The sequence below is a fragment of the Euprymna scolopes genome, chromosome 20, assembly GCF_053919585.1.
Source record: "Euprymna scolopes isolate OS-2025 chromosome 20, ASM5391958v1, whole genome shotgun sequence".
NCBI lineage: Eukaryota > Metazoa > Mollusca > Cephalopoda > Sepiida > Sepiolidae > Euprymna > Euprymna scolopes.
The window spans coordinates 89,805,881-89,833,326 of NC_136501.1; the positions used below are offsets into that span (position 1 = coordinate 89,805,881).

Consider the following 27,446-nt stretch of genomic DNA (forward strand, 5'->3'; position numbering starts at 1 on the left):
TCTTAAGTCTTCCTTAAATCATTGTTTCCAATCTTTTCATTCTATTGTTCGTCATCCATGCGACAATCTCATAGTATTTTATCCTCGAGTAGTTTTTGGCTTTGGTAAGTAATGGCTGATTAAAAAAGAATATTTCAATATGATTGGTTTCATGGCAGAACTGTTGAACGCCGCTTGGTTATCTGTCTTTGCAAATTCTTTACAGTTGTTTGCAATTGTCTTCTACAAAACTATAGAACTCATAGCTTCTAGATTTAAATACGTTATCAAGTCTATCCTACCCCTGTTATTCACCCAAGGGAAGAGGATAAATGAATTAATATCTTTTCAAGATTCAAAACAGAGCTTAGCTCTGAAGAAGACTGATAATCATTAACTTTTTTCCTGGATTGTCATCTTGTTTGCAAATATAACTGGACAATCAATTACTCTAAAGAAGCATAAGAAACATAATTGTAATAATAATACTTTGGAACTTGTTTTTGGTCAAATTGATTTTTTTTCTGAAACAACTAAAATAATTATTGTAACTCTGTTCCTGGCGAAAATAAAACTTATTACAGTACAAGGTTGATTGTAAATTATTCCTTACATTATCAAATACTTTGGAATAACTATTGAATTATTGAATTATCTAGTAAACAATGGTATAAAATTCAAAATGGCCGATTAACTATGAAGAAATCCTTAGTTCCTTTAAAGAACTGAGTTTTACGTAAAATGCTCGAAAAGGGATTGGAGGTGGGTATTTACTTCCAGCAACGATTTTTGTTCTTCTGATGAGCTCCATGAATGAAATATCCTGACAATTACATATTTATTTCTGGCTGTTTGTTTATGCACAAAACAATCATTAAGTCATTTTGGACTGCCTTGAATTTCGGCAAGAAATATATTTTTAGTGATTGTAATTTAACATATCATTGTTTACTTAAATATACTCTGTTGTTAAATGTCAACCTTCATCGAGTTTTTACATTGAATAGTTTTGGTCAATTTAAAAATACATACATACATACATACATATATATATATATATATATATATATATATATATATATATATATATATAAAGGTTTGATAGAATGTAATTTTTTAAATCTAAAAATGTATTTATTTAAGTATTGTTAAAAAAAAGAAATTTCGATACTAACTGTAAACTATCTTTTGTAGTGGAAATGGACGAGACCTCTTGAAGACTTTTATACCAAAGAGAGAGAGTGTGCCACCTACGAATGTGAATTATTTGTCACTGATGCAATTGTCGTGTGGAAAGTCAAAGGAGAAGAAATTGAGGCTAGTCCCAAGTACAACTTTAAAGCTAACGGAAAAGTACACTCTATGGTCATCAGCAAATGCCGTCCAAAGGATGAAGGTGTCATCTCTTGTGAATATGGCAATCTTAAAACGGAAGCGAAACTCTTCGTTGAACGTAAGTATGATTGTTGAGATTCCTATTTTAAAGTTGATAACATCAATTTCAGATTGCAGAATCCTGTGGAAATTCCATGGTGATCTTTACATCAATCTGCATATTTTACTGTTAATAATATTAGGTTGATGCAAAAGTCATTGCCGATTTAAAATTTCATCTTGAAAATCAAAAATTGTGTTTTTGAAAATCTTTACTAATAAAAAATAACTACTTTTGCTCTCTAAATTGATTTTATCTGTTAACGAGCTTATAAATGTCTCGCTTGTAAAATTCTTTATGCTTTGAGGTAAAGTATGAATTTAACTCATGTTCAATCTCCTCTCATGATATTTATCTAAATTGATCTAAATGGTTTTGTAATCTTTGAAATAAGAGATAATCCGAGGGAGCTATGTTAAGAAAATATACAGGATGAGACCAGATTTCCTAACTAAATTCTCCTTTACTGTTTACTAAAGAAGGTTCTTTTTCTGAATCAACATGAGTGAGAATATTGCAGAAAAATATGAATATGAAAGATGTTTTAATAATATGAAAGAAAAAGTTATAAATTAATCATGTTGATATGTTTAAGTAATAACAATATGCATAAAATTAATTGCACGGATTTAAATACCCCGTCTACAAACTGGCAACAACTTTTGCACCGATCTGATATTATTGCTTTTGTAGATAACAACAGCATGTATAAAATGAATTACAATGGTTTAAAATGCCCTCCTGCAAATACTCTTACACTGACCTGATAAAATTCTTTTAGAAATAATAAATATCCATCAGTGTCAATAACTATTAAAATACTCTTTCTTCTTCCATAAAAATATTTCCTATTGTCAGTTAAATATCTTTTGAATAAATAAAACAAGTATGCTTCTTCTAAATATGTTTATTTATTTAAAATTGTAGTAATTCAGTTATGTTTAAAGCAATAAATACTTTCTGATTTACTGTAAAAAAAATAGTTGTCAGCTAAATATCACTTTTTGAAATTCATTTATTTTAAATTGTACTGTTTTAGTTGATGGAGCGATTAAAACAGTACAATTTGAAACAGTTCATTTTCAAATGGGTAAAGATGAATTTCTTATCTTCACGTCATTAGATGACGCATCAATCAGCATCTTTGCTAATCAGAGGATCACATTTTTTATGTGTGTGAAAGATGATAATGTATCTACAAACATGAAATGTTTTAATGTATTTTTATCTAGATAATGATATTTTTTTCTTCAAATTGTTTAGCAGTACCACCAGAGTATGATTTAGATTCCTGCTTGAAATATGATGGTATTTTTTTCAGATGTAATAATATTTAGACGTCTTAAATTTTATTTTGTTAAAATGATATTTGATTTTTATAACACTACTAGTAATAACTACTACTAAAACCATTCATCTAAATTTAAGGAGGCCTTCAGAGCACTGTTAAATTCATCCTTCTCAATTTCCTTTCCTTCCCCGCTTTACCATAATTTGAAGATAAATTATGTCATTTTTGGAAAATTTGAAGAATACTAGGCATTTTTTCCAAAATTAGTATTTAATCACATTGTTTGTTTGTTTGTTTTTGTTTTGTTTTTTTTTCAAAATTATTGCATAATTACATTGAAATTGTAGCAAAAGGCCTAGTTCTCCCTTCTAACAAAACCAAACCTAGTTTACTCTTAAATTATAAATGTTTTTCTAAATTTTGGATATTATACATCCAGGGCAACGCTGATAAAAAATACCAAATTTGTGGAGTTTTGTTTTGTATTTTTCTAGTTTTAGCAAGGCATACATACATACATACATGCAGACAGAAAGATATTTGCCATTCATATTATAGATTATATTCAATGATATTTTTCTTTAAATTTTATAGCTGTTCCACCAGACTTTGTTGAGGTTCTACAGGATACTACTGCTCCTGAAAAAGGCGAAGCAACATTCAAGTGCAAGACCAATGATGATGAAGCTGAAGTTGAATGGTTTATAAATGGTAAACCTATCCCGAAGAATAACAAATATAAGATTGAATGGAACCGCTTCACTCATACTCTTCTTATCAAGAACATTGTCCCCGGTGATGAGTGTCAAGTCACAGCCAAATTGTTGGACAAGCAATGTGAAGCAAAACTTACTGTTGCAGGTATGTATTTCAGTTATGTGAAAAAGCTTTGTGTAATAGATTTTGATAAAAATTGGAATAAGGATTCTAAACATGAAGTTCAGTAAGATTATATGTTGATTTTAATAATTGTAAGGGGAAATTGCTGCAGAATTGTTTCGTTTGGGACATTCATTTTACCTGTCCTGGGACGGGTATTCATCTAGTTCTTATAACAATCAATTTCATTTAATTTTTAATAAAAAAAAGAACAATTAAAATTGAGATCTGATAGCTTAAAGTTTTCTATTGTAGTCTACCCTATTTTCAACATTTTCATATTTCAATCATGAAATTATTGTTTACAATGCTTTTATTGATTTACTTTTTTTTTTTTTTAACTAGCAATGCCTGCTAAGTTTGTTCAGAAGATCCGGGACAAGACCGTCAAAGAACGTGGAACAACCGAGTTTACATGTGAAGTATCAAGACCCGGAGCACATGTGAAATGGTTCTTAGATGGAGAAGAGATTAAAGACACTGATCGCTATCAGATCGTTACTAATGGTAAATTCCATAAGTTGATCATCAAAGATGCTGCCCTCACTGATGCTGGTACCATTACAGCCTGTGTTGATAATGATACATCAACTGCTAATTTGAAAATTGAAGGTAAGAAAGATGACATTGTTTTTTCAAATGAACAATTGATTATAAATGATGTACTAAAAATAGCTCTCTCGGTAATTTCTCTTGCTATCGATGCAAATCGCAAGGTTTTCTTTATGGCACATAAAATAAAATGAAAACACATCAATGTTTGCAAGATTTTTATTTCTTTAATTCATTTTTCAATTATTTACACCAAACACTGAAAAACTAAAATAAAGAATTTTTGTAAAACACTATAAATTATTAAGCATAATTTACTGGTTTAGCAACTTTAAATTATTTACAGAGAAATTAATTTTGGCTTTATTCCTAAACATAAACAAAAATATAACATTAAATAAGTTAGTTATAAAATTTGAACTGTACACACAAACATAAATAAAATGTAATCATGTTTTTTTATACGATATGGTTGACAACAATATTATGACAAGGAACCAAGAGAAATAATTCTAAATTCATAATAGGCAATCAAACGAACCATCCATTTAATTTAAAAAGAAAAGGTATAAAAATGTTGATGGGCATAATTTAGCTCTATTTGTTGTATATTATGAATTTAGAGTAATTTTTTTTAGTTTTTGGTATAGAAAAAGAAGACTAATAACATATCAATAATTTCTTTCATGCGTAGTACTAAATTGATTTTAACTAAAAAAATATTCAGCATTTTATAATCTTTAAAAGAAGATATCTCCTATACACTCTTTGATATTTCCTTTTGGAAAAAAACTTAACTCACCTCTAACCTAAACCATTGCCGTCTTTTTCTTAATGATTGCGAAAAACATAAAATAATACTCCCACTACTATTGCTACTACGACTACTACTACTACTACTACTTACATATACTTTCTATAAGCCTATATTAAGATTTACTCAACTAGCAAAAAAAAAAATTATGTCAGATTTTTCAAAAAGCATTTCAAAGTGTAACGTACATTTCCATAATAGTGTAATCACATAATTCCAAGTCGTTGTTGATATCATTTCGTAACATTTATGATAATCATACTCTTGCTAATGTGCATCTTCTTTGATATCATGCATAATGTATTGCAATCAGTGGTATGCAAAGGTTTGGTGATGCTCTAACGGTGCCCTGAGTCAACCCCGTAATTATATGCTCCAAAGACTCAAGTATAAATTCTGCTACTTAGAAATATTAGGTTGGTGCAAAAGTTTTTAAAATTTCATCTTGAAAATGAAAGACTGTGTTTTTGAAAATCTTTATTCATATCAATAACTACCTTTGCTTTCTTTAAATTGATTCCATTTATCAATGAACTTATGAATGCCTTGCTCATAAACTTAAAGTTTTGATGTGAAATATGAATCTAATTCGTGTTCAATCTCCTTTCATGATGTTAACCTAAAACTATCTAAATGGTTTTGTAAGCCTTGAAATCCCAGTAATAATCCAAAGGAGCTAGGTCAGGAGAATATGTAGGATGAGGCAAGATTTCCTAACCAAATTCTCTTAGAAGATCTTTGATCAGTAGTGCTGTGTGAGCACGAGTATTATCCTGATGGATATTTCTGCCTTTCAGTTGACTAAAAAAGTTTGTTTTCTGGTCAACAAAGATGATAATGGTGCAGAAAAAACATGAATGATGCTTTAATAATGTGAAAGAAAAAGTTATAAATTAATCATGATTTTATGTTTAAGTAATAATAATATGCATAAAATAAATTAAAATGGTTTAAAATGCTCCTTCTACAAACCGGCAATAACTTTTGCACTGACCTAATATTATAAGAGAGAAAAATAGTTTGAATATGATTGGATGCTTCCTCCCCTCCGCCTTTCTCAATTCGGATAACCCTCCCCCTTCGCTTCCTCACTCTCTGCACTCCACTCATTGCAACAATCAATTATTAATGGTTTAGTAAATATAAATGCTTTCTTGTCTTAACTAATTATTGTCTATACTTGTCAAGTTTTCATTGTAAAATATTATGATTGCTATGTTTTCGTAGAAATAAAACAATCAAACTAAGGTACTAATTGTTTTATTGTATAAAAAAGCAGTTGATAATATAAATTATACATTCAGACTAAAAATAAAAAGCTATAAAAATGGATGGTCACATTTAATGCTACTAAGACAAAGCTTCTTTCCTTTAGCAACTACAAGAAACTTTTCCAACCACTGATTGTCATTGCTGATAGCACCCTTCCCGAGGGACTAATATTCGATGTACTCGGCCTTACATTGTCTAAAAATGTACCCCATTAAAAATTCATTTGCATTATTTAGATTATTCAAATTACTGTTCTTATTTTTGGATTTTGGCCAATGCAATCCCCAACCTTCTTCATGGTGCATCTTGTTGAACTCAGGAATTCATACAGAATTTTGAACTAAAGACTTTATTTAATACTAGCGACTGCGCCGCGTCGGCACACACAACACCGAGTCAAACACAAAATCGAGTACACTTAACATTCAAGTACACTCAACATTGTCTTACCATCAACGCTTACCCTGTGAACTCAGAATATGGGAAATTCCCATGTGCACAAATAAAATCACTGAAAAAGCAAAAATATCCTAAGGGTAATGATAATGAGTAATGGAAAAAATGATGGTTAAAATTGTTACGAACTTGCCAGGATTTGAACCTGGAATCTTCTGATCTGTAGTCAGACGCATTATCCATGGTACCACAAGTCCTGTCTGTATGCCGAAAAATGTTACCGTGACTGTATACTGACAGTGCTAAATTCCATTGACATAGGCAGATAACTTTTTCGACAAGTTTACGAAACGGCCCCCAAATCCTTATTTTGGGCTTTTTGTATTACTCAGCGTTGTTTGTTATGAACCATACATAGATAAGGATAACCTAGGGAGTCACACCTTTCAGGGAAAATAAATTCAGTGCATCCATTCGAAAATTTTATTGGTATATATACACATACACATAAATAAATAAATAAACATTTAGAATTTTATTAATAGTATAGATACGAGGGTAGATTGTTCTTGTTCCATTAGTAATGATCAGGTAAAAGTCTTAAGCATTTTTTTTTAATTCTTAGTTAATGTCAACTTTAATGAACATCAAGCCTTTATCTTCCAGCAGACTATCACTTAGAACTGATTATTATTTAACAACTTGATCCATTGCAACATGCATTCTTGTAGACAAAATAAAAAAAACATACTTACATAAGACTTCTAACCAGTTATGGCTGACGGAATGAAAACAATCTACCCCTGTGAATTAAATAAAGAGTTCAGTTTGAAATTCTGTAAAGATTTCCAAGTTCGACCTGAAGAAGATTGGATGTTACATCGACCGAAACGTTGTGATAATAACACTCAAGATGAGAACAGTAGTCCAAAGAAGCCAAATAATATAGATATATAAGGATGTGTGTGTGTGCGAGTTGTGTTTGTGTTCGTATGAAAGTCTTGAGTAATTTGTAATGTATGCTTAATATTTCCCCGTAAAACCTGTGACGTAATGGATGCAAGTGCTAAGTAATAATCAGCTTAAAATGACAGTCTTCTGGTGATTGAAGGTTTAATCATCAGTGCAGACTAAACTATGAAGATAATTACAAATTACTTACTACTTCTACCCGGTCATGTATATGAATGAGTGACGTAAATTAAATTTGGTACATATTGCTGAATTCAACAGAAAGAGTTCCAAGTTCAGTAAAATGTATTGAAGAAGGCCGGAGTTTATATCGACAGAATCCTTGTGGGAATTACACCTAAGATGAGAACAGTAATTCAAATAATACAAATTATTAACCCTTATCTAATCTAAAAAACATTTCAAAACATGAAATTCGCTTATCAACTGCTTTTTATCCAATAATTCTGATCAATCTTTGTAATGAAATAACATGTTTTTATTTTTAATATTGTAAGCATAAAAAATATCTTATAAATTTTGATAAACTCATTTTCATCTTTTCCCAAATAGAGATGTACATTTCCGTAATTATAAATGTACTAACTCTATTTATCTAACCACACTAACATCACTATCTTACAGAAGTACCAGCGGTCTTCATTAGAGGATTGTCTGATATGGTGGTCCATGAAAAACAAGAGTTGTTTACTCTTGATGTGACCATATCGAAACCACAGCCGGGTGTGAAATGGTATTTTAAGAATAAAGAAATAAAGCAAGATAATAAATATAAAATTAATTGCACTAATCCAGAGAAAACTGAATTCCAACTTGTTGTGCATAATGTTGAACTCACCGATGCTGGTCTCTATAGTTGCAAACTCGGCAAGAACTCAACACAGGGAACTGTTACTGTGAAGGGTAACTACGAGTGTTTCTAAATGAATATGCTGATGAAATCTGCATCTTTGCACAATCATTGCATGATAAATATACATTCTGATTATCATTGCCTTCTCATTTGACCCACTTGGCATGTTCTTTTTCTGTACTTTTTCTATACTTTTTCTTTGCAGATATTTCTCTCTGTATTTCTTGTACATCTTTCTCTCTCTATATATATACACCATTCTGCATGACTTCTGTCAGTATCACAATTTCAAAAGTCAATATTGATGTCTATCTCTGAAAGTTAATTAAGCTAATTGCACATTGTCATTAAACAATACAAAACTGCATGTATTGCAGACTATATGAGTCAAAGAAAACAATCTAGTCTATTACTATTATCTATCATAATATGATTATTTAATATAATATAAACAATTTAATCCTTACTATTATATATTATAATACCAATATGATATAATTATTAAATTATAATTATTTTTATAATGATGTTAAATATTTGATTACCAAGATAAATTATTTTAAAGGAAATATAATTGGGAAATTAATAAAAAAAATGTTTATTTTGCTTTACATACTCATTTTTTACCTATTTTTTTAAATGTTCTAACGAGCCGCCGCATATCAAGGCCCATAGGCCACTCGAGGATAAGGGTCAATGAGTGTCAGGTAGGTGATGAAACAACAGCATAAGGATTGGTAACAATGGTTGAAACTGGCCAGAAATTAAATTACTTAAGAGGACGGCTCAACAAGGATTTGTTAACATTGGACTTGGAAACAATCATACTATAGTCAGTTAGAAAGCAGCTCAGTGGTATTGTTCCACAAATGGATAGTTCTTGTGTGTCTAAAAAATTGTTAATATTTAATAGAAGTTACAAGAATTTTAACTTTCGTAAATATTGTATCCAAGCAAAGTAGCAATCTTTGTTTAGCTAGTAATGTAAAGCAAGATGGCTACTTTGCTGAGATCGGATATTTACAAAATTCAAAATCCTTATGACTTATGTATTTCTTTTTATGCAGATAGGTTACAAATGAAATGGTAAAGTAAAATAAATTGGTTTTGACTAATGTCCCAACTGCATTTCCTTTCAAATATTTTATGTTGTTAATAGTAGAAATAATAAGTTTTATTTCAAATATCTATAAAGTTAAATACTAATGACTTATTTTAATTGATATGAAATTATTACTACTTATTATTAGAAATAATAACATAAAGTAAATATTCTCGTTTTGTAATTTGATAAGAGATTATTACACCTTATTATTAAAGTTGTGTATAATTTAAATTGAAACTTAACCACAAATATTCGATGCATTAATATTGATTAATTCACTTGTGTAAGGCAGATTAGATTTTAAAAACTATACATTTAAAACGTAGTACTTTGAATTTATGAGTATATTGAAATGATTAGTTCTTCAAAATGGCTGTCAAATTTTATGAGCTAGTTTTGTCTTTTTTTCACAGCAGCGACAGAGCAAAATAATCCACTGTGCAAATTTGTACACATATTTATCTGATTTTTATGGATTTTTTTAAAAATTATTTTTTTTCTGTTTTTTTTTTTGGGGGGGGGGGGTTGCAAATATTAATTTGTTTTCTGATTCCTGTGGATTATTTTCTCAAATGAATATTAATTTGTTTTCTAATAAAATTTAAATCTATTACAAATTAAATATAATAATGGCATATCTAATGAAAAAAAAATCAAATCTGCAAAATAATCAAAAAACAAATATTTGCAAAATATTTAAAAAAGCAAGTCAAATCTGCAAAATAATCAGCAAACAAATATTTGCAAAGATATTTAAAAAGATAATTAAATCTGCAAAATAATCAACAAACAAATATTTGTAAAAACATTTATAAAATAATAAAATCCCCAAAATAATTAGCAAACAAATATTTGCAAAAAATATTACAAAAATGATGAAATCTTCAAAATAATCAGCAAACAAATATTTGCAAAATAATTTATACAATAATGAAATCTACAAAATAATCAGCAAATATTTGCATTACTTTTAAATAATGAAATCTGCAAATCAAAAATAATTAAATTTGCAAAATAATCAGCAAACAAATATTTGCAAAAATATTAAAATAATCAAATCTGCAGAAATCAGGAAACAAATTAATATTTGCAAAATCATCAGCAAACATCAGAAAACAAATTTTACATAGTCAAATTATTTCCCTTGTCACCACTGCAAAAACAGCCAAAATTAGTTGATGAAATTTGGCATCGATTGTCAAAGCTAATCGTTTCAATATGCCCGAAATTTTAGATTGATCTAGATTTAGATAACCTATATTTCTACTTTAAATATTTTCCTCTCAACTGCACTTTCTTTTGCATGCCCATGACCAATCTTTAAAATCCCTTTTTAAAATATCCAATTCATTTTGCTATTCAATAAAAAAAAAAAAGTCTTACCTAAATTATTTATTTTAAATTAGTTCATGCCTTTAGTGACTTTAAAATATAATAATATCGATCATTAAATATATTTATAAATTAAAAAGAAATGTTTTTGGATTTAAAATATTTTAATATGAATCATAAGATTCATAAACTAAAAAAGTATATAATAATATTTAAAAAATGTTCTACTATGAAGTATAAAATATTTTAAATAAAGTAAAAAATATTTTTGAATTTAAAAATGTTAAAATATTTATCATAAAATCGTTTTCATAAACTCTAAAAAAATGTTTTGAATTACTCATAATTTTTATAAGTATTAATCTAAAAATGTTAAAAATTAACATTTCTCAATTCATATTATCTTCCAAAACATATTGTTAAAAATCTAACTTTACTGTAAATGTTATAAATATAAATTTTTAACTTAATTTTGAAAACTCAAATAAAAAAAAGAAATTGTAAAAAATATTTGATTTAAAAATTATAACCTTAAGAGAGATAAAATAGTACATTTTTTCCTCAATGTTTTATGAAAACTTGTTTTAATTCAGTGTTTTTTTTTAACTTTTGTAGAAGACGAACCAGTTTTCAAACGAGAAATGGAAGATCAAACAGTCACCGAGAAGCAGACGACAGTATTTGAGTGTGAATTGAACAAACCAAATGTAAAAGTACAATGGAAGAAGAACAACAAGCCACTTAAACCAAGCCAACGCATCCAAATGTCATGTGACAAATGTATCCAGAAACTTACCATCTTGGATACAACGTTGGATGATGAAGATGAATATAGTTGTCAGTTGCCATCAGAAAAACAAGTTGCAGCCAAACTGAAAGTCATTGGTAAGATTGATTTTCTATATTTATTTATTGGCAAATACATTCACTGCATTCAATAATGTAATGCGAATCTTTAAGATCTGATGACCTCACTGGAAGATTTAATCTGGACAATATAGATATGCTGGGCAGGAAATTTTGATGGAATAGCTATTAACAGGAAAGGAAGTGACAACGATTGAGTTGAGAGAAAGAACGATGATTAAAGATATGGCCCAAAGTATATTAGTTTTGAAGGGTTGGTAGTAAGATAAGGTATGTTTTGTTTTGTAAATAATAAATAATAAAATCAAATATTATTTATTAAAAACTAACATGAATACCCGGCATTGCCCTGGTGGAAAGAGGTGATATACTTAGGATATTGAGCAACTCCCAGCCCTAAGAAAAAAGTAAATGAACTTATGTTTCAATTAAAATAGCAACGAATGCCCGTGCAACCAAAAAAAACAAAAAAAAAAACAAATAAAAAATATTAGCCACAGTAGGCAGGCTCGAACCTGTAACTCGAAAGAGCAAGAGGTAATAAAAAGCTAATGCACTAGCTGTCACGGCCACAGCAACTTATGAGGTCCTGATGGGTGGAAATAACGTTTTTAAATATACATTGCGATTGCTAGGCATATGACTTGCAAAAATGTCAACACAAAACGTGACCCTTCCTTGTAAGAAATGGCCCAGTTCACCCAAACAAAATTAATCTTTTTGGACAATTTTTACATATTTTTTGTTCAAGAGATTGATCTTTCTAACGATGCCAATTTTGTCAGAGTCCAATACGTCTGGCAAAAGCTTTTGGCAGACATACAAATGCACACACACAAACTAACACACACTTTCCCTTTTATATTTTAGACTAGCGTGGGTGCCCGGCATTGCCCAGGTGTTTGTAGGTGTGTGTTGAGAAAAAAAGTTGTAGTAGGCAGGTGGGCTCGAACCTGAAGCCTTGATGTGAAGGTGGAAAAGAAAGTGAAAAAAAACCTTACCGCTTGGCCATGACGGGACAGGAAGTGAAAAGCGTTCTAATTTAACAATTAAAAAGTTGACATGTAGTAAGTTAAAGTGAATGAGTTAATGCAGGAGAAGAAATGAAATCATGCACTTAAGTTTGGCTGGAAGTCAGTTCTTTCTGCTGTGGTGGGGGAAATCAGCTCCCCCAAGAGGGAGGAGCTCTGGCAGTGTCTTAATGAATAGCAATTGTCTGATATAAAGAGGTATTCCTCACAGTGATCAAAGCTGATGCCTTCAACACCTGCTGATCACAAAGGCCAGTGACTCGATTTTTTTTCGAATCAGTTTCACTTTTATACGAAAACACCAAACAAACATGCAGAGAGGAAGAAATAGCGCGAAAATAGTGTGTAAAAGTCGCTCAAATAAAAGATAGACGCGACCTCCTTTTGTAAATCGGAGATATTATAGTTGTAAGAATTAGTGAACCTCCCCGAGCGCTACCCCCCTCGAAAAAAGCCTTTGCCGGACATACAAAAAATGTGCACACACTAACACACATTTTGGCTTTTATATTATAGACTAGCGAGGGTGCCTGGCATTGCCCAGGTGTTTGGAAATGTAAAGAAAAATATTTTGGTAGGTAGGCTCGAACCCAAAACCTTGAGGCGAAGGCAGAAAATAAAGCCTGACAACTTACCGCGACGCTAAGAGGACAGAGAAGTAAGAATGGTTGGTTTTCTAGGTCAAACATCACGCCATAGAGAAATGAAATCCTGCAGAACCAGTTAAGCTCTACGCTTTCTGTGTATTTGTTTGTTTTCGTGAGATGTTTGGAAAAACCAGCTCCCCACAAAAAGGGGAGTAACCAAATGAATAGCAATTGTCTAATATGACGGGTTTTCCCACATTGATCAAAGCTCATTGCTTCTAGGTGTGCCGAGAAGACATTTTGCTTTCGATTTTTAGATTACTACAAATTAAACATGATAATAATGGCATACTTAATGAAAAAATGAATGCCGTAAAAATTAGAAAACTATTTGTAAAGTAATTTGAAAACATCAGAAAACAAGTTAAAATTTGCACAAATTTTGTCTGGTGGATTAATTTGCCATGTCACTGTTGCGATAAACAGACAAAACTAGTCGATAAAATCTGAAAATTATTAATAAATATTGAAATTATCAAATTAATGTTTTAATTAATAATGAAATTAATTTTTTCATAAATAATGAATTTAAAAAAAATAAATACTGAAAATAATTTTTTTATAAATAATGAAATTAATGTTATAATATGTAATTAAATTATTTTTTAATAAATAATAAAATTAATTTTAGTAAGTCATCAAATTATTTTAATAAATAATGAAATTATTTTTTTTAAATAATGAAATTAATTTTTTTAATAAATAATGAAATTAATTTCTTTTAATAAATCATGAAATTAAGTTTTTGATAAATACTCAATTTAATTTTTACACAAATGATTAAATTATTTTTGATAAATAACAAAGTTATTTAAATAAAATGAAAAGTTATTTAACGAAATTATTAAAAATCATAGTGAAATTATTTTTTTAATAAATGATAAAATTAATTCTTACTTGAATGGTTAAATTATTTTTTAATAAATAATAAAATCAATTTTTAAATAAATAATGAAATTAATTCGTTAATAAATATGTAAAATGACTGAAAAATTCATCAATAAATTCTTCAGTGGAATATTGTAAGAAATAACGTAAAACACAAACGATTTATTTATTTGTCTTTTATTTGTTTGTCTAGAACTTCCAGCCACATTCAGTGCAAATCTTACAAACGTGACAGTCAAAGAAAAACAGACTGCAACATTGAAATGTGATTTGACCAAACAAAACGCACCTGTGAAGTGGTTAAAGAATGGCAAAGAACTGACACCAAGTGACAAGATTGTATTTGTTACTGATGGCTTCAGACAGAACCTAATTCTTCATAATGCTACTTTGGATGATCAAGCAGAATACACCTGTGTCTGCGGTGATGTGTCAACTAAAGCAACTTTAAATGTTGAAGGTATGATAGCATTCTTTTAATGTGATTTCATTGACATGTACTTCAAATGTTAAAGGTATGTTATCATTCTTTTAATGTGATTTCATTGACATGCACTTTAAATGTTGAAGGTATGTTAGCATTCTTTTAATGTGATTTCATTGGCATGTACTTCAAATGTATTTATTGTTGTTTTACTAGCAGACTCCATAAAAATTCCACGGTGCTTTCTATATAAGAATTTACCTTTAATAATAAAATTCCTTTTGAAATAATAAATGTCTGTCAGTGTCAATATTATTTAAAAAAATGAGTTTTTATTTCACAAAATTAATTATCTACTAAATATCATTTTTTCAAATTAAACAAATTGGCCTCCTTTTTATTTAAAATGTGATTTAATTTAATTCTTTGTGAAGTTATAAGCATTCTTTGTTTTAAGGGATCTTAAGAAGAAATTGAATTTCGCAGAATCTTAATCTGTGTCTAATGACTAAGGTTCAAACTTAATGCAAATCTGAAATATTAGAATTTTGAACTGTGATGTGCTCATATTATGCACCTTTTAAATCCTTTAAACTACTGAGATTTGACAAACATTAATTTATGTCTAGTCAAAATTTCACAAAAATGTATCTGAATTTTGGCACTCTACACTCTCTTTGCTACATTGTCATTAAACGAAATTAAACCAAATATAAACCACCTTTTACATCTAGCAGCTGTGTTTCAAATTAGTTTAGGGGATGAATTCTTTACATACAAATATAGAAGTTTACGGCTCATGGAATCTGAAAGGCCAACAGTATCGCACATATTGTGTTCCTGAGACCTGTTTGTCTATTCAAATCTTCCCCCAGTTCACGGATCTAATACCATCTCCTAACAGCTTTTTCGGTTTCTCAACACAACCGCACAGGATTAAATTTCCATAAAGTATCCACCATTGTATCGTTTTGTTTTTTTCAACCCTGAAAACAGCTATTCACATCCTTCACTGCAGGACTTTTACAAAGGACTTCTCACACTTGGATTTACCTGAAGCAGTTTGACTTTTCATTTTCTCCCCTCCCCCTTCCTCTATTTTTACAAACATCACTTTGCACAAACAATTTATAAAAACTTTTTTTACAAATAGTATTTTACATTCCATGACCACAATCATGGAATGCAGTTTCAGAAATTATAAACCCAGCAAATCTTCTAGCGCCGCTATCTATATGTTTTGCTAACTAGTTTTCTTTCCTCTGAAAAGAAGAATCCTTACATTCTTTGAAACTCCGTGGAATAAGAACTAGCACCTATATATGTGCTTCCTTTCCTATTAATAAATATATTTCAAACTCTTGCTAAAGTGTTTCTTAACATAATTTATTAAACCTTGGATTGAGAGAGATGCTAGTCTAGCGGCACCGATGAGTTGTGATACAACGAAACAGGATTGTATGTCGATGACTACAAATATATATATATATATATATATATATATATATATATATATATGCCTAACTTTATATAAATAATTTGTTCATTTCATATTAATCAGATGATTTAGATGTTGCCATTGGTTTCCCCGATATCTTTCTAGTTAGAATGCTTTCTAGAAAGACATTGGGTACTTGCAGGTGGGACTATGTGAAGCTAAGACTAATATTCTAAGTGAAAGCGTTTCTGTGGAACGAACTAGATTCAAACTTGACACGGCTACGTTGGTGGCAGAGTTGCAAGCTCAATGTGCTATGTTCGATTTCTATGTCATGTTTAAGAATATACATCTATTCTGGTTGCGTATGAGCGTGAAATGAGTTTTGAACAGAACAAAGAAAATAGAGAAAAGGTAGACGTTTTCTCAAATTTAAATTTCAACGAATACATTACAAAGGATAACGGTGTGAAAAAAAAAAACGTTTTAAATTATTAATTTTAATAATAGACGTCTGCAACGCATGAAAGCATATCGAAAATGCAAAATATCACCATGTTTACAATTTTTCTTATTTAAAGTATGACTTTAAAAAAAATTGTTTTAGTCTTTCTCTCAAAGGAAAGCTGAGATGAGGTTGTTCTGATTGAAAATTAAAAGTATCAAAACTTAGTAATACTCTTGGCTCATTCCTCTTTGTGTATGAGAGTCAGATGCATCATAAGTGGGAGTGTCACTGCCACATCTGGGGAGGTGTCACTGAAAACATCTTTTCGAACTTAACATACCTAGGTTGTCAGCCTGTGTCATTAATCGTTCAGCCACCATCAACTCACTGTATACTATAAATAGAATTTATTAGAGATATTTCTTTTAAATAATTTTTTTCCAGAACTTCCTGCTGCATTCAGAAAACCGTTGAATGACGTTCATGTGAAAGAAAAGCAGAAGGCCACTTTGGAATGTGAAGTTACCAAACCTAGCGCTACTGTTAAGTGGCTGAAAGACGGCAAAGAGCTCAAATCCTCAGACAAGATTAAGTTTGTTTCTGATGGTTGTGTTCGGCAACTTGTCTTTGCTGAAAGTGCCTTGGATGATGAAGCTGAATACTCATGTGTTATTGAAGGTGTGGAAACAAAGGCTACTCTTTATGTTGATGGTAAATACGGTTTCTTTCTATTTCTTTGATTCTACTAATTCACCAAATGGCTCATCTGTTGCTAAGGTTTCTGGAAATATGGTTGGATCATTCTATCACTCCAGAAAGTATCACACAGGTTATTAGATTTTTAACAATGGCTATTTGGAAGCAAATTCCATATTGAAAAACCTAGAAAACATAATATTTAATAACATTATAAAACGCTATATTTACATACACTGTTCTGATGATATTCTTATTCCAGCTGATAATAATGATGAAAAACACAAACTTTGGAACCGTTTCGAAAAACCAGTTCTTAAATTCATCATAGAACTAAACACAAAGCAGAAATAATAAAATTTAATTCCTTGATGTTCTTATTGACACATATAATAATATGTTTAACGCTTCTACTTACGAAAAAACAATCAGCTTAAATTCTAGTCTTTTAAATTACAAGAATGAATGTTCCTATCACTACAAGAAAGCCATTGTTAAACGCCTATAGAACCGGGCAATATGAAATATCTGGAGATGTCTTCAGCCATCAAACAGATTGAAAATATGTGTTTTGTTTGTAGCACCATTACTAGAAGATTTCTTTACAAGGCTAGCAGACTCTTTCTATCCAGTTTGTTTTGTCAACAGAGTTATCTTCTCCTGGATGGATTGCTTTCACCTTGGCTGAGGAGTTCCATTTATTCTCTTTATGGTAACCCTCTGAAATATCAGAGGGAGGCTAACAAGTACTTTATCTTGTCTATCTGGAACTATGCAAGGCAGGAACGTTCAGCTCCCTGAGGAATTATACATATCTGTATACCCATTATATATGATCCTTAATTATATGTAATATTTATTCTTGAGCTCGAATGTAATTTTTTAAATTGTTCTTTCTTAACAGAGGAAGCAATCAAATTCCACAAACCACTTAAAGATTTAAAAATTATGGAAAAAGAAAAGGCCGTTATGGAATGTGAAATCAGCAAGCCCAATAAGAAAGCTGTGTGGAAGTTTGAAAATGAACAGTTCTATGGCAATGAACGGATTGAGCTTATTGTGGATGGCTGCATCCATCGAATGATCATTCAACCCTCTGAACTGGATGATGAAGGGGAGTACACTATCGTGGTTGATGGGGTCAAAAGCTCGGCTCTTCTAATGGTGGATGGTAAGTTTAAAGCTTTCCACATTTACTTTCATTATTTTCTATTATCTTTGGTTGTTTTTATCAAGTAGTTACTATTTATTCGATTTTGTAAAACATATTTAGATCAAATAGACTGTAGACACCACAAAACAAGCAACGACCAAAGAATACATTTTGCCTTTATACCGATTTTTCTAATGTTTACCTCTGGTTGAATTATAAACAAAATAATACATATTTTCCTGCAGATTTCTTTTTTTTTTTATAAAAAAAGAACTGTATTTAGAAAAAAATTTTATTATGTAAAAAAGTGTTCTCTTGACAAAAAGGTTTACTATTAGCCCCAAAATGAGATAGTTTTATTTACAAGCACGTTTTGTTATATGCACATTTTTAATTAATAAAAAAGAAATTTTATTTATGAAACATTTTTTTCTGAATTCTTACAATAGCACCCACGCACATAATAGAAAGCGAATCATCATGAAGGTTTATTAAATGAATGCTCGGATGTAGATCTAACTTGGAGTACTATCTGAAGGAATTCCTGTAGCATGAAAGATATTCAAAAAATACCTTTTTACAAATTGTGTGAAGCCATTTTTGAACAGTATCTTTTTATTTAAATGTTTTTTTTTATTTATTTGTTTCGTTTATTTATGTATTTGCTTTAATAAAAGTTTGTAAATAAAACTATATATTTTTAATTCTTGTTTATAAATCTTCAAAGTTTACAAAACAAAAATAAAACTAATTAATTAAGAATATGCGTATAACAAAACGGGCTTGTGAATAAAACTATGCATTTTTAAACTAGTAATAAAACGTTTTGTAAATAAATGCATTTTTAAGTAGAAAATTTTGTAAATAAAACTTTTTAATAGTTTTTTTTTGTAAATAGAACCTTTTTTAAAAAATATGCGATAGCAAAATTATAAATGTATGTATTGTTTCATTTATAATTCAGTTGAAAGTAAAATAAAAATGGATGCTATGGCAAAATGTATTGTTCCTCATTCTGAAATATCTCAAATCCAATTCATCCCTTGTTGTTTTAGAACCATATTAAACAAAACAATTTTTCATAAATATTTTGCTGACATTTTAATATTACTTCTTTAGAAAGTTTAACTTTGCTATTTAAACAATACCAAAATATTTTGTTATTATGTATTTTTTTATATACAATTAGTTTTGTATTTAATACGAGCTTTATGAACATTTCATTATAACATCTTCTCTTTTGAAGCAGTAAATACTACTACTACTACTACTACCCATAATATGCTAATATTATGTAAAATGTCTATTTCAGACACTTTCAGGGATTGTTCACATTTTTATGTTTTCGAATTCAGATTAATTTTTCTAAAACTGTTATTTATTGAATCTTTATAATTTATTATATTCATCATGAATGCTGTTTTGTATAAATTATTTAATAATAGCCTTGAATCATTGATGCTAATGATTTTTTAACATGTTATAAACAGAAATATTTTCCCATATATTATAACTCACATTTTGCTGTTAAATCAGTTGCAAAATATTTTATTGCTTTTTATTCTTTCATGCAGCTTGTATGCCTAAATTAAGTGATGTATGAACAATTGATAATAACGTATCTATTTTGAAACAGCAAATAATACAACCAATACTATGCTAATATTATGGAGACATTCTGTGAAATGTCTATCTCTTATACAAACACTTTCAGAAATGTTTTCCAATTTTATTTCTTAATGTGTAACATCAGATTTATTTTATAAACTGTTATCTATTCAACTTTAGTAGATAATAATAATACTTTTAATGTAATCCACTGTGATTTTTTTTGTCACGAATACTTTATTTTAAGAAAGTTATATAGTTTGATTGAAGCATTGTGTGCAGTATATATAGAGAGATAATTTATTGGAACAGGGTATAATGTATGGATTGGAAGCAAGACCAGACGAATGCAAAAGTTACATGCTTTTTTTTCTATTTTTTTTTTTCGCTTATTTTATTATTTAATTACATTGATTTTTCTTTTTAATTACATATCTTATTTGCTTTCTGTGTCAATTGAGGTGGAGTCCGTATCACAATATTTCATAAAAAAATCTCTTCTTCAGATGATAAATGCTCAACTTAAAACAATGGCCGTCCTTTGCAGGTTTCAAGAACTGAACTGAGCATTCATCATTTGAAGAAGTTTTTTTTTTTTTTCTGAAATATTATGTTCGACGGAGCTTACTCTCAAGTGTTTCTGAAGCAAGTCACATATGTAATTAAAAAGAAAAATCAATCTAATTAAGTAATAAAAAAGAAAAACACGGAAAAACTCATTTCACTTTTGCATTTGGCTTGTCTTGCTTTTAATCTCTCATAATAATCCACTCCTATAAATTATTTGTATATATATATTTTTTTGTATAAATCATTTAATACTAGGCCTGAACCATTTTTATTCTTCATTGGAAACAGACGGATTTTAATGATTTTTGAACATGCTGAAAACAGAGAAATGTTTTCCAAACATTGTCACTTACATTTTTCAGCTATTGCCACTGATGGTCAAGACGTAGGCAGTGATAGTAGCCATGAAATTGACCTTCAAGTTGGTCAAAAGAAAGGCCACCAAATAGTTAGTGGTGATGAGATTGATCAAGAGATTGGCTATCAAGTTGATCAACAAATTAGCAAAAAGGTTGACCAAGATGCTAGCATCAAAGTTGACAGATCTGTTGACACAGATGCTAGCATCAAGGTTGACAAAGAAATTGGTCAAATGGTCATCCATGAAGCTGATGAAACTCTTAGATTAAAAACTGATAAAATAATCAGCCCCAAAGTTGACCAAAAAATTGACCAAGAAGTTAACATAAAGGTTACCCCCGAAACTGATCAAGAAATTAGTATTGACTTAAACATAGATCAAAAAGAAAGTACAAGAGTTTACCAACGGTTGGATGAAGAAGTTGATACAATTATTAGTTCTGAAATTGATCTAGAATCAGAATTTGATGTAAGTCTTGAGACAAGTTTGGATATAAAGATAAAAGATGAAGATCAGGTTAGTAAAGTGTCTGAGATTAAACATAAAAAGTCAATTGATACAGTAATTAATGAAGCGGATAAAAAACCTGCAAAACCTATCATTAAAGATGATGATGAATCTGAGCAAATAACTCTTAAATCAATTGATAAAAAGGCTCAAGAGGTAGATAAAAAACCTATTGAACCAGTTGATAAAGAAAAAACCGATAAGAAACCTATTAAACCGGTTAGAAAAGATGTAGACGAAGCTGAAGAATCTACCAAACCAATTGAAAAGAAACCCACAAAACCAGTTGATAAAGATGAAACCGATAAGAAACCTCTTAAACCTATTAGCAAAGATGTAGAGGAAGTGGAAGAGTCTACTAAACAAATTGAAAAGAAACCCACTAAACCAGCTGACAAAGATGAAACCGATAAGAAACCACTTAAACCCATTAGTAAAGATGTAGAGGAAGCAAAAGAGCCTACCAAACCAATTGAAAAGAAACCCACAAAACCAGTTGGTAAAGAAGAAACCGATAAGAAACCTCTTAAACCCATTAGCAAAGATGTAGAAGAACCAGAACCGCTTACTAAACCAATAGAAAAGAAACCTACAAAACCAGTTGATAAAGAAGAAATCGATAAGAAACCTCTTAAACCTATTAGCAAAGATGTAGAAGAAGAACCTGCTAAACCAATAGAAAAGAAACCTACAAAACCAGTTGATAAAGATGAAACCGATAAGAAACCTCTTAAACCGATCAGCAAAGATGTAGAAGAAGAACCTGCTAAACCAATTGAAAAGAAACCTACTAAACCAGTTGATAAAGAAGAAACCGATCAGAAACCTCTTAAACCTATTAGCAAAGATATAGAAGAAGCAGAACCGGTTGCTAAACCAATAGAAAAGAAACCTACTAAACCAGTTGGAAAGGAAGAAATCGATAAGAAACCTCTTAAACCGATTAGTAAAGATGTAGAAGAAGCAGAACCGCTTACTAAACCAATTGAAAAGAAACCTACAAAACCAGTTGATAAAGAAGAAACCGATAAGAAACCTCTTAAACCGATTAGCAAAGATGTAGAAGAACCTGCTAAACCAATAGAAAAGAAACCTACAAAACCAGTTGATAAAGAAGAAACCGATAAGAAACCTCTTAAACCGATTAGCAAAGATGTAGAAGAACCTGCTAAACCAATAGAAAAGAAACCTACAAAACCAGTTGATAAAGAAGAAACCGATAAGAAACCTCTTAAACCGATTAGCAAAGATGTAGAAGAACCTGCTAAACCAATAGAAAAGAAACCTACAAAACCAGTTGATAAAGAAGAAACCGATAAGAAACCTCTTAAACCGATTAGCAAAGATGTAGAAGAATCAGAACCGCTTACTAAACCAATTGAAAAGAAACCTACCAAACCAATTGATAAAGAAGAAACCGATAAGAAACCTCTTAAACCGATTAGCAAAGATGTAGAAGAAGAACCTGGTAAACCAATAGAAAAGAAACCTACTAAACCAATTGATAAACAAGAAACCGATAAGAAACCTCTTAAACCGATTAGCAAAGATGTAGAAGAACCTGGTAAACCAATAGAAAAGAAACCTACAAAACCAGTTGATAAAGAAGAAACCGACAAGAAACCTCTTAAACCTATTAGCAAAGATGTAGAAGAACCTGCTAAACCAATAGAAAAGAAACCTACAAAACCAGTTGATAAAGAAGAAACCGATAAGAAACCACTTAAACCGATTAGCAAAGATGTAGAAGAAGAACCTGCTAAACCAATAGAAAAGAAACCTACAAAACCAATTGATAAAGAAGAAACCGATAAGAAACCTCTTAAACCAATTAGCAAAGATATAGAAGAAACAGAATCGGTTGCTAAACCAATAGAAAAGAAACCTACTAAACCAGTTGGAAAGGAAGAAATCGATAAGAAACCTCTTAAACCGATTAGTAAAGATGTAGAGGAAGCAGAACCGCTTTCTAAACCAATTGAAAAGAAACCTACAAAACCAGTTGATAAAAAGGAAACTGATCAGAAACCTCTTAAACCTATTAGCAAAGATGTAGAGGAAGCAGAACCGCTTTCTAAACCGATTGAAAAGAAACCTACAAAACCAGTTGATAAAAAGGAAACTGATCAGAAACCTCTTAAACCTATTAGCAAAGATGTAGAGGAAGCAGAACCGCTTACTAAACCACTTGAAAAGAAACCTACAAAACCAAGTGATAAAGATGAAACCGATAAGAAGCCTCTTAAACCCATTAGCAAAGAAACAGAAGAGTTTACTAAACCAATTGAAAAGAAACCTACCAAACCAGTCGATAAAGAAGAAACTGATAAGAAACCTCTTAAACCTATTAGCAAAGATATAGAAGAAGCAGAACCACTTGCTAAACCAATTGAAAAGAAACCTATAAAACCAGTTGATAAAGAAGAAACCGATAAGAAACCTCTTAAACCTATTAGCAAAGATGGGGAAGAAGCTGTAGAGCTTACCAAACCAATTGAAAAGAAACCTACTAAACCAGTGGATAAAGAAGAAACCGAAAAGAAACCACTTAAACCTATTAGTAAAGATGTAGAGGAAGCAGAACCACTTACTAAACCAATTGAAAAGAAACCTACTAAACCAGTTGATAAAGAAGAAACCGATAAGAAACCTCTTAAACCTATTAGCAAAGATGAAGAAGAAGCTGTAGAGCTTACTAAACCAATTGAAAAGAAACCTACAAAACCAGTTGATAAAGAAGAAACCGATAAGAAACCTCTTAAACCCATTAGCAAAGACGTAGAAGAAGCAGAACCGCTTACTAAACCAATAGAAAAGAAAACCACCAAACCAGTTGATAAAAAAGAAACCGATGAGAAACCTCTTAAACCTATTAGCAAAGATGTCGAGGAAGCAGAACCGCTTACTAAACCTATTGAAAAGAAACCCACTAAACCAGTTGATAAAAAAGAAACCGACGAGAAGTCTCTGAAACCGATTAGCAGAGATGTAGAAGAAGCAGAATCACTTACTAAACCAATAGAAAAGAAACCTTCTAAACCGGTTGGTAAAGAAGAAACCGACAAGAAACCTCTTAAACCTATTAGCAAAGATATCGAAGAAGCAGAACTGCTTACTAAACCAATTGAAAAGAAACCTACTAAACCGGATGGTAAAGAGGAAACCGATAAGAAACCTTTTAAACCTATTAGCAAAGATGTAGAGGAAGCAGAACCGCTTACTAAACCAATTGAAAAGAAAACCACCAAACCAGTTGATAAAAAAGAAACCGACAAGAAACCTCTTAAAACTATTAGCAAAGATATAGAAGAAGCAGAACCGCTTACTAAACCAATTGAAAAGAAACCTACTAAACCAGTTGGTAAAGAAGAAACTGACAAGAAACCTCTTAAACCTATTAGCAAAGATATAGAAGAAGCAGAACCGCTTACTAAACAAATTGAAAAGAAACCTACTAAACAAGTTGATAAAGAAGAAACCGATAAAATACCTTTTAAACCTATTAGCAAAGATGTAGAGGAAGCAGAACCGCTTTCTAAACCAATAGAAAAGAAAACCACCAAACCAGTTGATAAAGATGAAACCGACAAGAAACCTCTTAAACCTATTAGCAAAGATATAGAAGAAGCAGAACCGCTTACTAAACCAATTGAAAAGAAACCTACTAAACAAGTTGATAAAGAAGAAACCGATAAGAAACCTTTTAAACCTATTAGCAAAGATGTAGAGGAAGCTGAACAGCTTTCTAAACCAATAGAAAAGAAACCTTCCAAACCAGTTGGTAAAGAAGAAGCTGATAAGAAACCTTTTAAACCAATTAGCAAAGATTTAGAAGAAGCAGAAAAGCTTAGTAAACCAGTTGATAAAAAAACTGATAAGGTAGATAAAAAGCTGAGTAAACCAGTTGATAAAGACTTTAACATAGTAACTACAGATTATGATGTGTCGATTAGTCAAGATGTGGAAGAAAATCTTATTCTTGATCAAGGGGTTAACCAGAAAGTTGACCAAACTGCTAAAGTAAACGTTGAGCAACAGATTAGCCATGATGCTAGTATTTTGCAAGCAATTGATCATGACGTAAGCCTTCAATCTGACCAAGAATATAGCCATGGTGTTGACCAAGATGCCAGCTATATGGTCCCAAGGATTGATCAAAGTATTACTTTCTATTTCTTACTTTTTAATTTTATGCGTTCATTTTTAACACTTTGTTTATAGATCATTTTTCATTTAATCACATCCTAACCGTCATCTTTTTGGCTCTTTTTGTGTATTTGTATATTTATATATTTGTATATTTATGTACTTGCTTTTTACATTTTGTTTTAATTTTATTTTTTATTCATATTCTTTTTTACTCATTAATTTCGAACATATTATTGCCTGTTTATTTAGCTTGCCTTTTAAATCTGTTTCTTTTTTTATTTCTGAAATAATCGCTGCATGATTTTTATGCTTAATGTGATATATATATATAATCACCAATACAGTTGCATTTTACTTGTAAAATATGAAATATTTTCATTGCTTGTGGTTGAAATAAATATGTTTTCATTAATTATTTTTCTTACAAGTAAAGTGCACTTTGTATTTATTGATTCTCTCTCTCTCTCTTTCTCTCTTTCTCTCTCTCTCTATATATATGTATATAATGAGAGGGAAAGAACCTATCAAAATAATAAAAAGTTCAATATATTAGCTAGAACGATTAAAGAAATAGGAAAAATTGATAATGAAAAATAAAAGCGAATAAATTGCAATATTTGTTGATTTTTTATGAGTCCATAAATATTGTAATCCATTCAATTTTATTTTTCACTATCAAATTTTCATATATATATATATATATATATATATATATATATATATATATATATAAACTATACTAACTATGTACTAACCTATATATATAAACTAATTTCTGTGTGTTGGACATACACACGAAAAGTTAGAAAATTTACATAAAATCTAAAAATGTATTTCCATTCAAAATTTACCAGGGAAGACAATGGAAGTGTTCTCGAATCTAGAAGTTCACTTCCTTAGGGGGCTACGAGAGCATAACCCTCTTATAACTTCAAACATATCCTATTTTTAATGAAATTTAAATCATATGTTTGAAGTTGCATGAGGAAGGCAATGAAAATACTACAGAACCTCTAAGTTCCTTCATACCATAAGGGAGCTATGAGGGTTTAACTTTCTTTAAACTTTAAATATATCCTCTTTTGATGAAATTTGTATTATATGTATGAAATTCATCTGTTAAGACAATGTAAGTAGTTTCGAATCTTTACGTTACCTTTTGTGTGCTGAAATGCCCCCACTTCTAAGAAACCCATGGGGACAAATTTTCTTACAAAACTTCAAACCTAAGTTTAATGTATATGACACTAATTTAAACAGTTTTCCAACATTTCAACTTCTTCAAATTATATGGGGGTGGGGGCAAAACGGTAGGGGGGTAGTAGCAATAAAGAAAGTTGTATGGTGCTATGATTATAATGAAAATGAACATACTTGTGATATTAATTCAATCCCAAACTTCATCAGATCTTCCTGCAAGTAAGTAATATAAATGTATCTTATGTTTCAGAATTTTTTGAGATAAGGATTGATAAGTTGTATTATTTGAATTATTTAAACTACTGTTCTCATTTTCGATGTTATTCTCACAACGTTTCCGTTGATGTAATCTCTGAGCTTGTTCAGATGTGCCTTGTCGAACTCGAAAATCTTTATGTCAAATTCTGAAGAAGGTCAGAGTTACATCGCCTGGAACGGTGTGTGAATTACATCTAAGAGTAGTAGGCTGAATAATTCACGTGATATCCTTTGTATGATTAAAATGTTTGCTTTTAACACCTGCTGCGTTTTCATTAATATCTTTTGTCAAATACATCTTTTTGCAATTAAAAACAAATT

At 30.2% G+C, this 27,446-nt stretch overlaps 1 protein-coding gene across 12 annotated transcripts in view; it reads left to right on the forward strand.

The window, feature by feature from the left end:
- Positions 1–27,446, forward strand: part of LOC145241637 (titin-like) — a 698,616-nt gene that overhangs the window by 395,756 nt on the left and 275,414 nt on the right. For 10 of the 12 annotated variants that reach the window (XM_080104717.1, XM_080104719.1, XM_080104723.1 and 7 more), the window contains 9 exons: positions 1,174–1,432; positions 3,300–3,566; positions 3,930–4,196; positions 8,215–8,493; positions 11,496–11,765; positions 14,507–14,773; positions 17,068–17,334; positions 18,224–18,490; positions 21,013–25,677. In XM_080104717.1, coding sequence (XP_079960843.1) covers positions 1,174–1,432; positions 3,300–3,566; positions 3,930–4,196; positions 8,215–8,493; positions 11,496–11,765; positions 14,507–14,773; positions 17,068–17,334; positions 18,224–18,490; positions 21,013–25,677 — 6,808 coding nt within the window. The remainder of the gene's footprint in view (positions 1–1,173; positions 1,433–3,299; positions 3,567–3,929; positions 4,197–8,214; positions 8,494–11,495; positions 11,766–14,506; positions 14,774–17,067; positions 17,335–18,223; positions 18,491–21,012; positions 25,678–27,446) is intronic. The other 2 variants (XM_080104725.1, XM_080104729.1) reach the window with 2 other exon arrangements.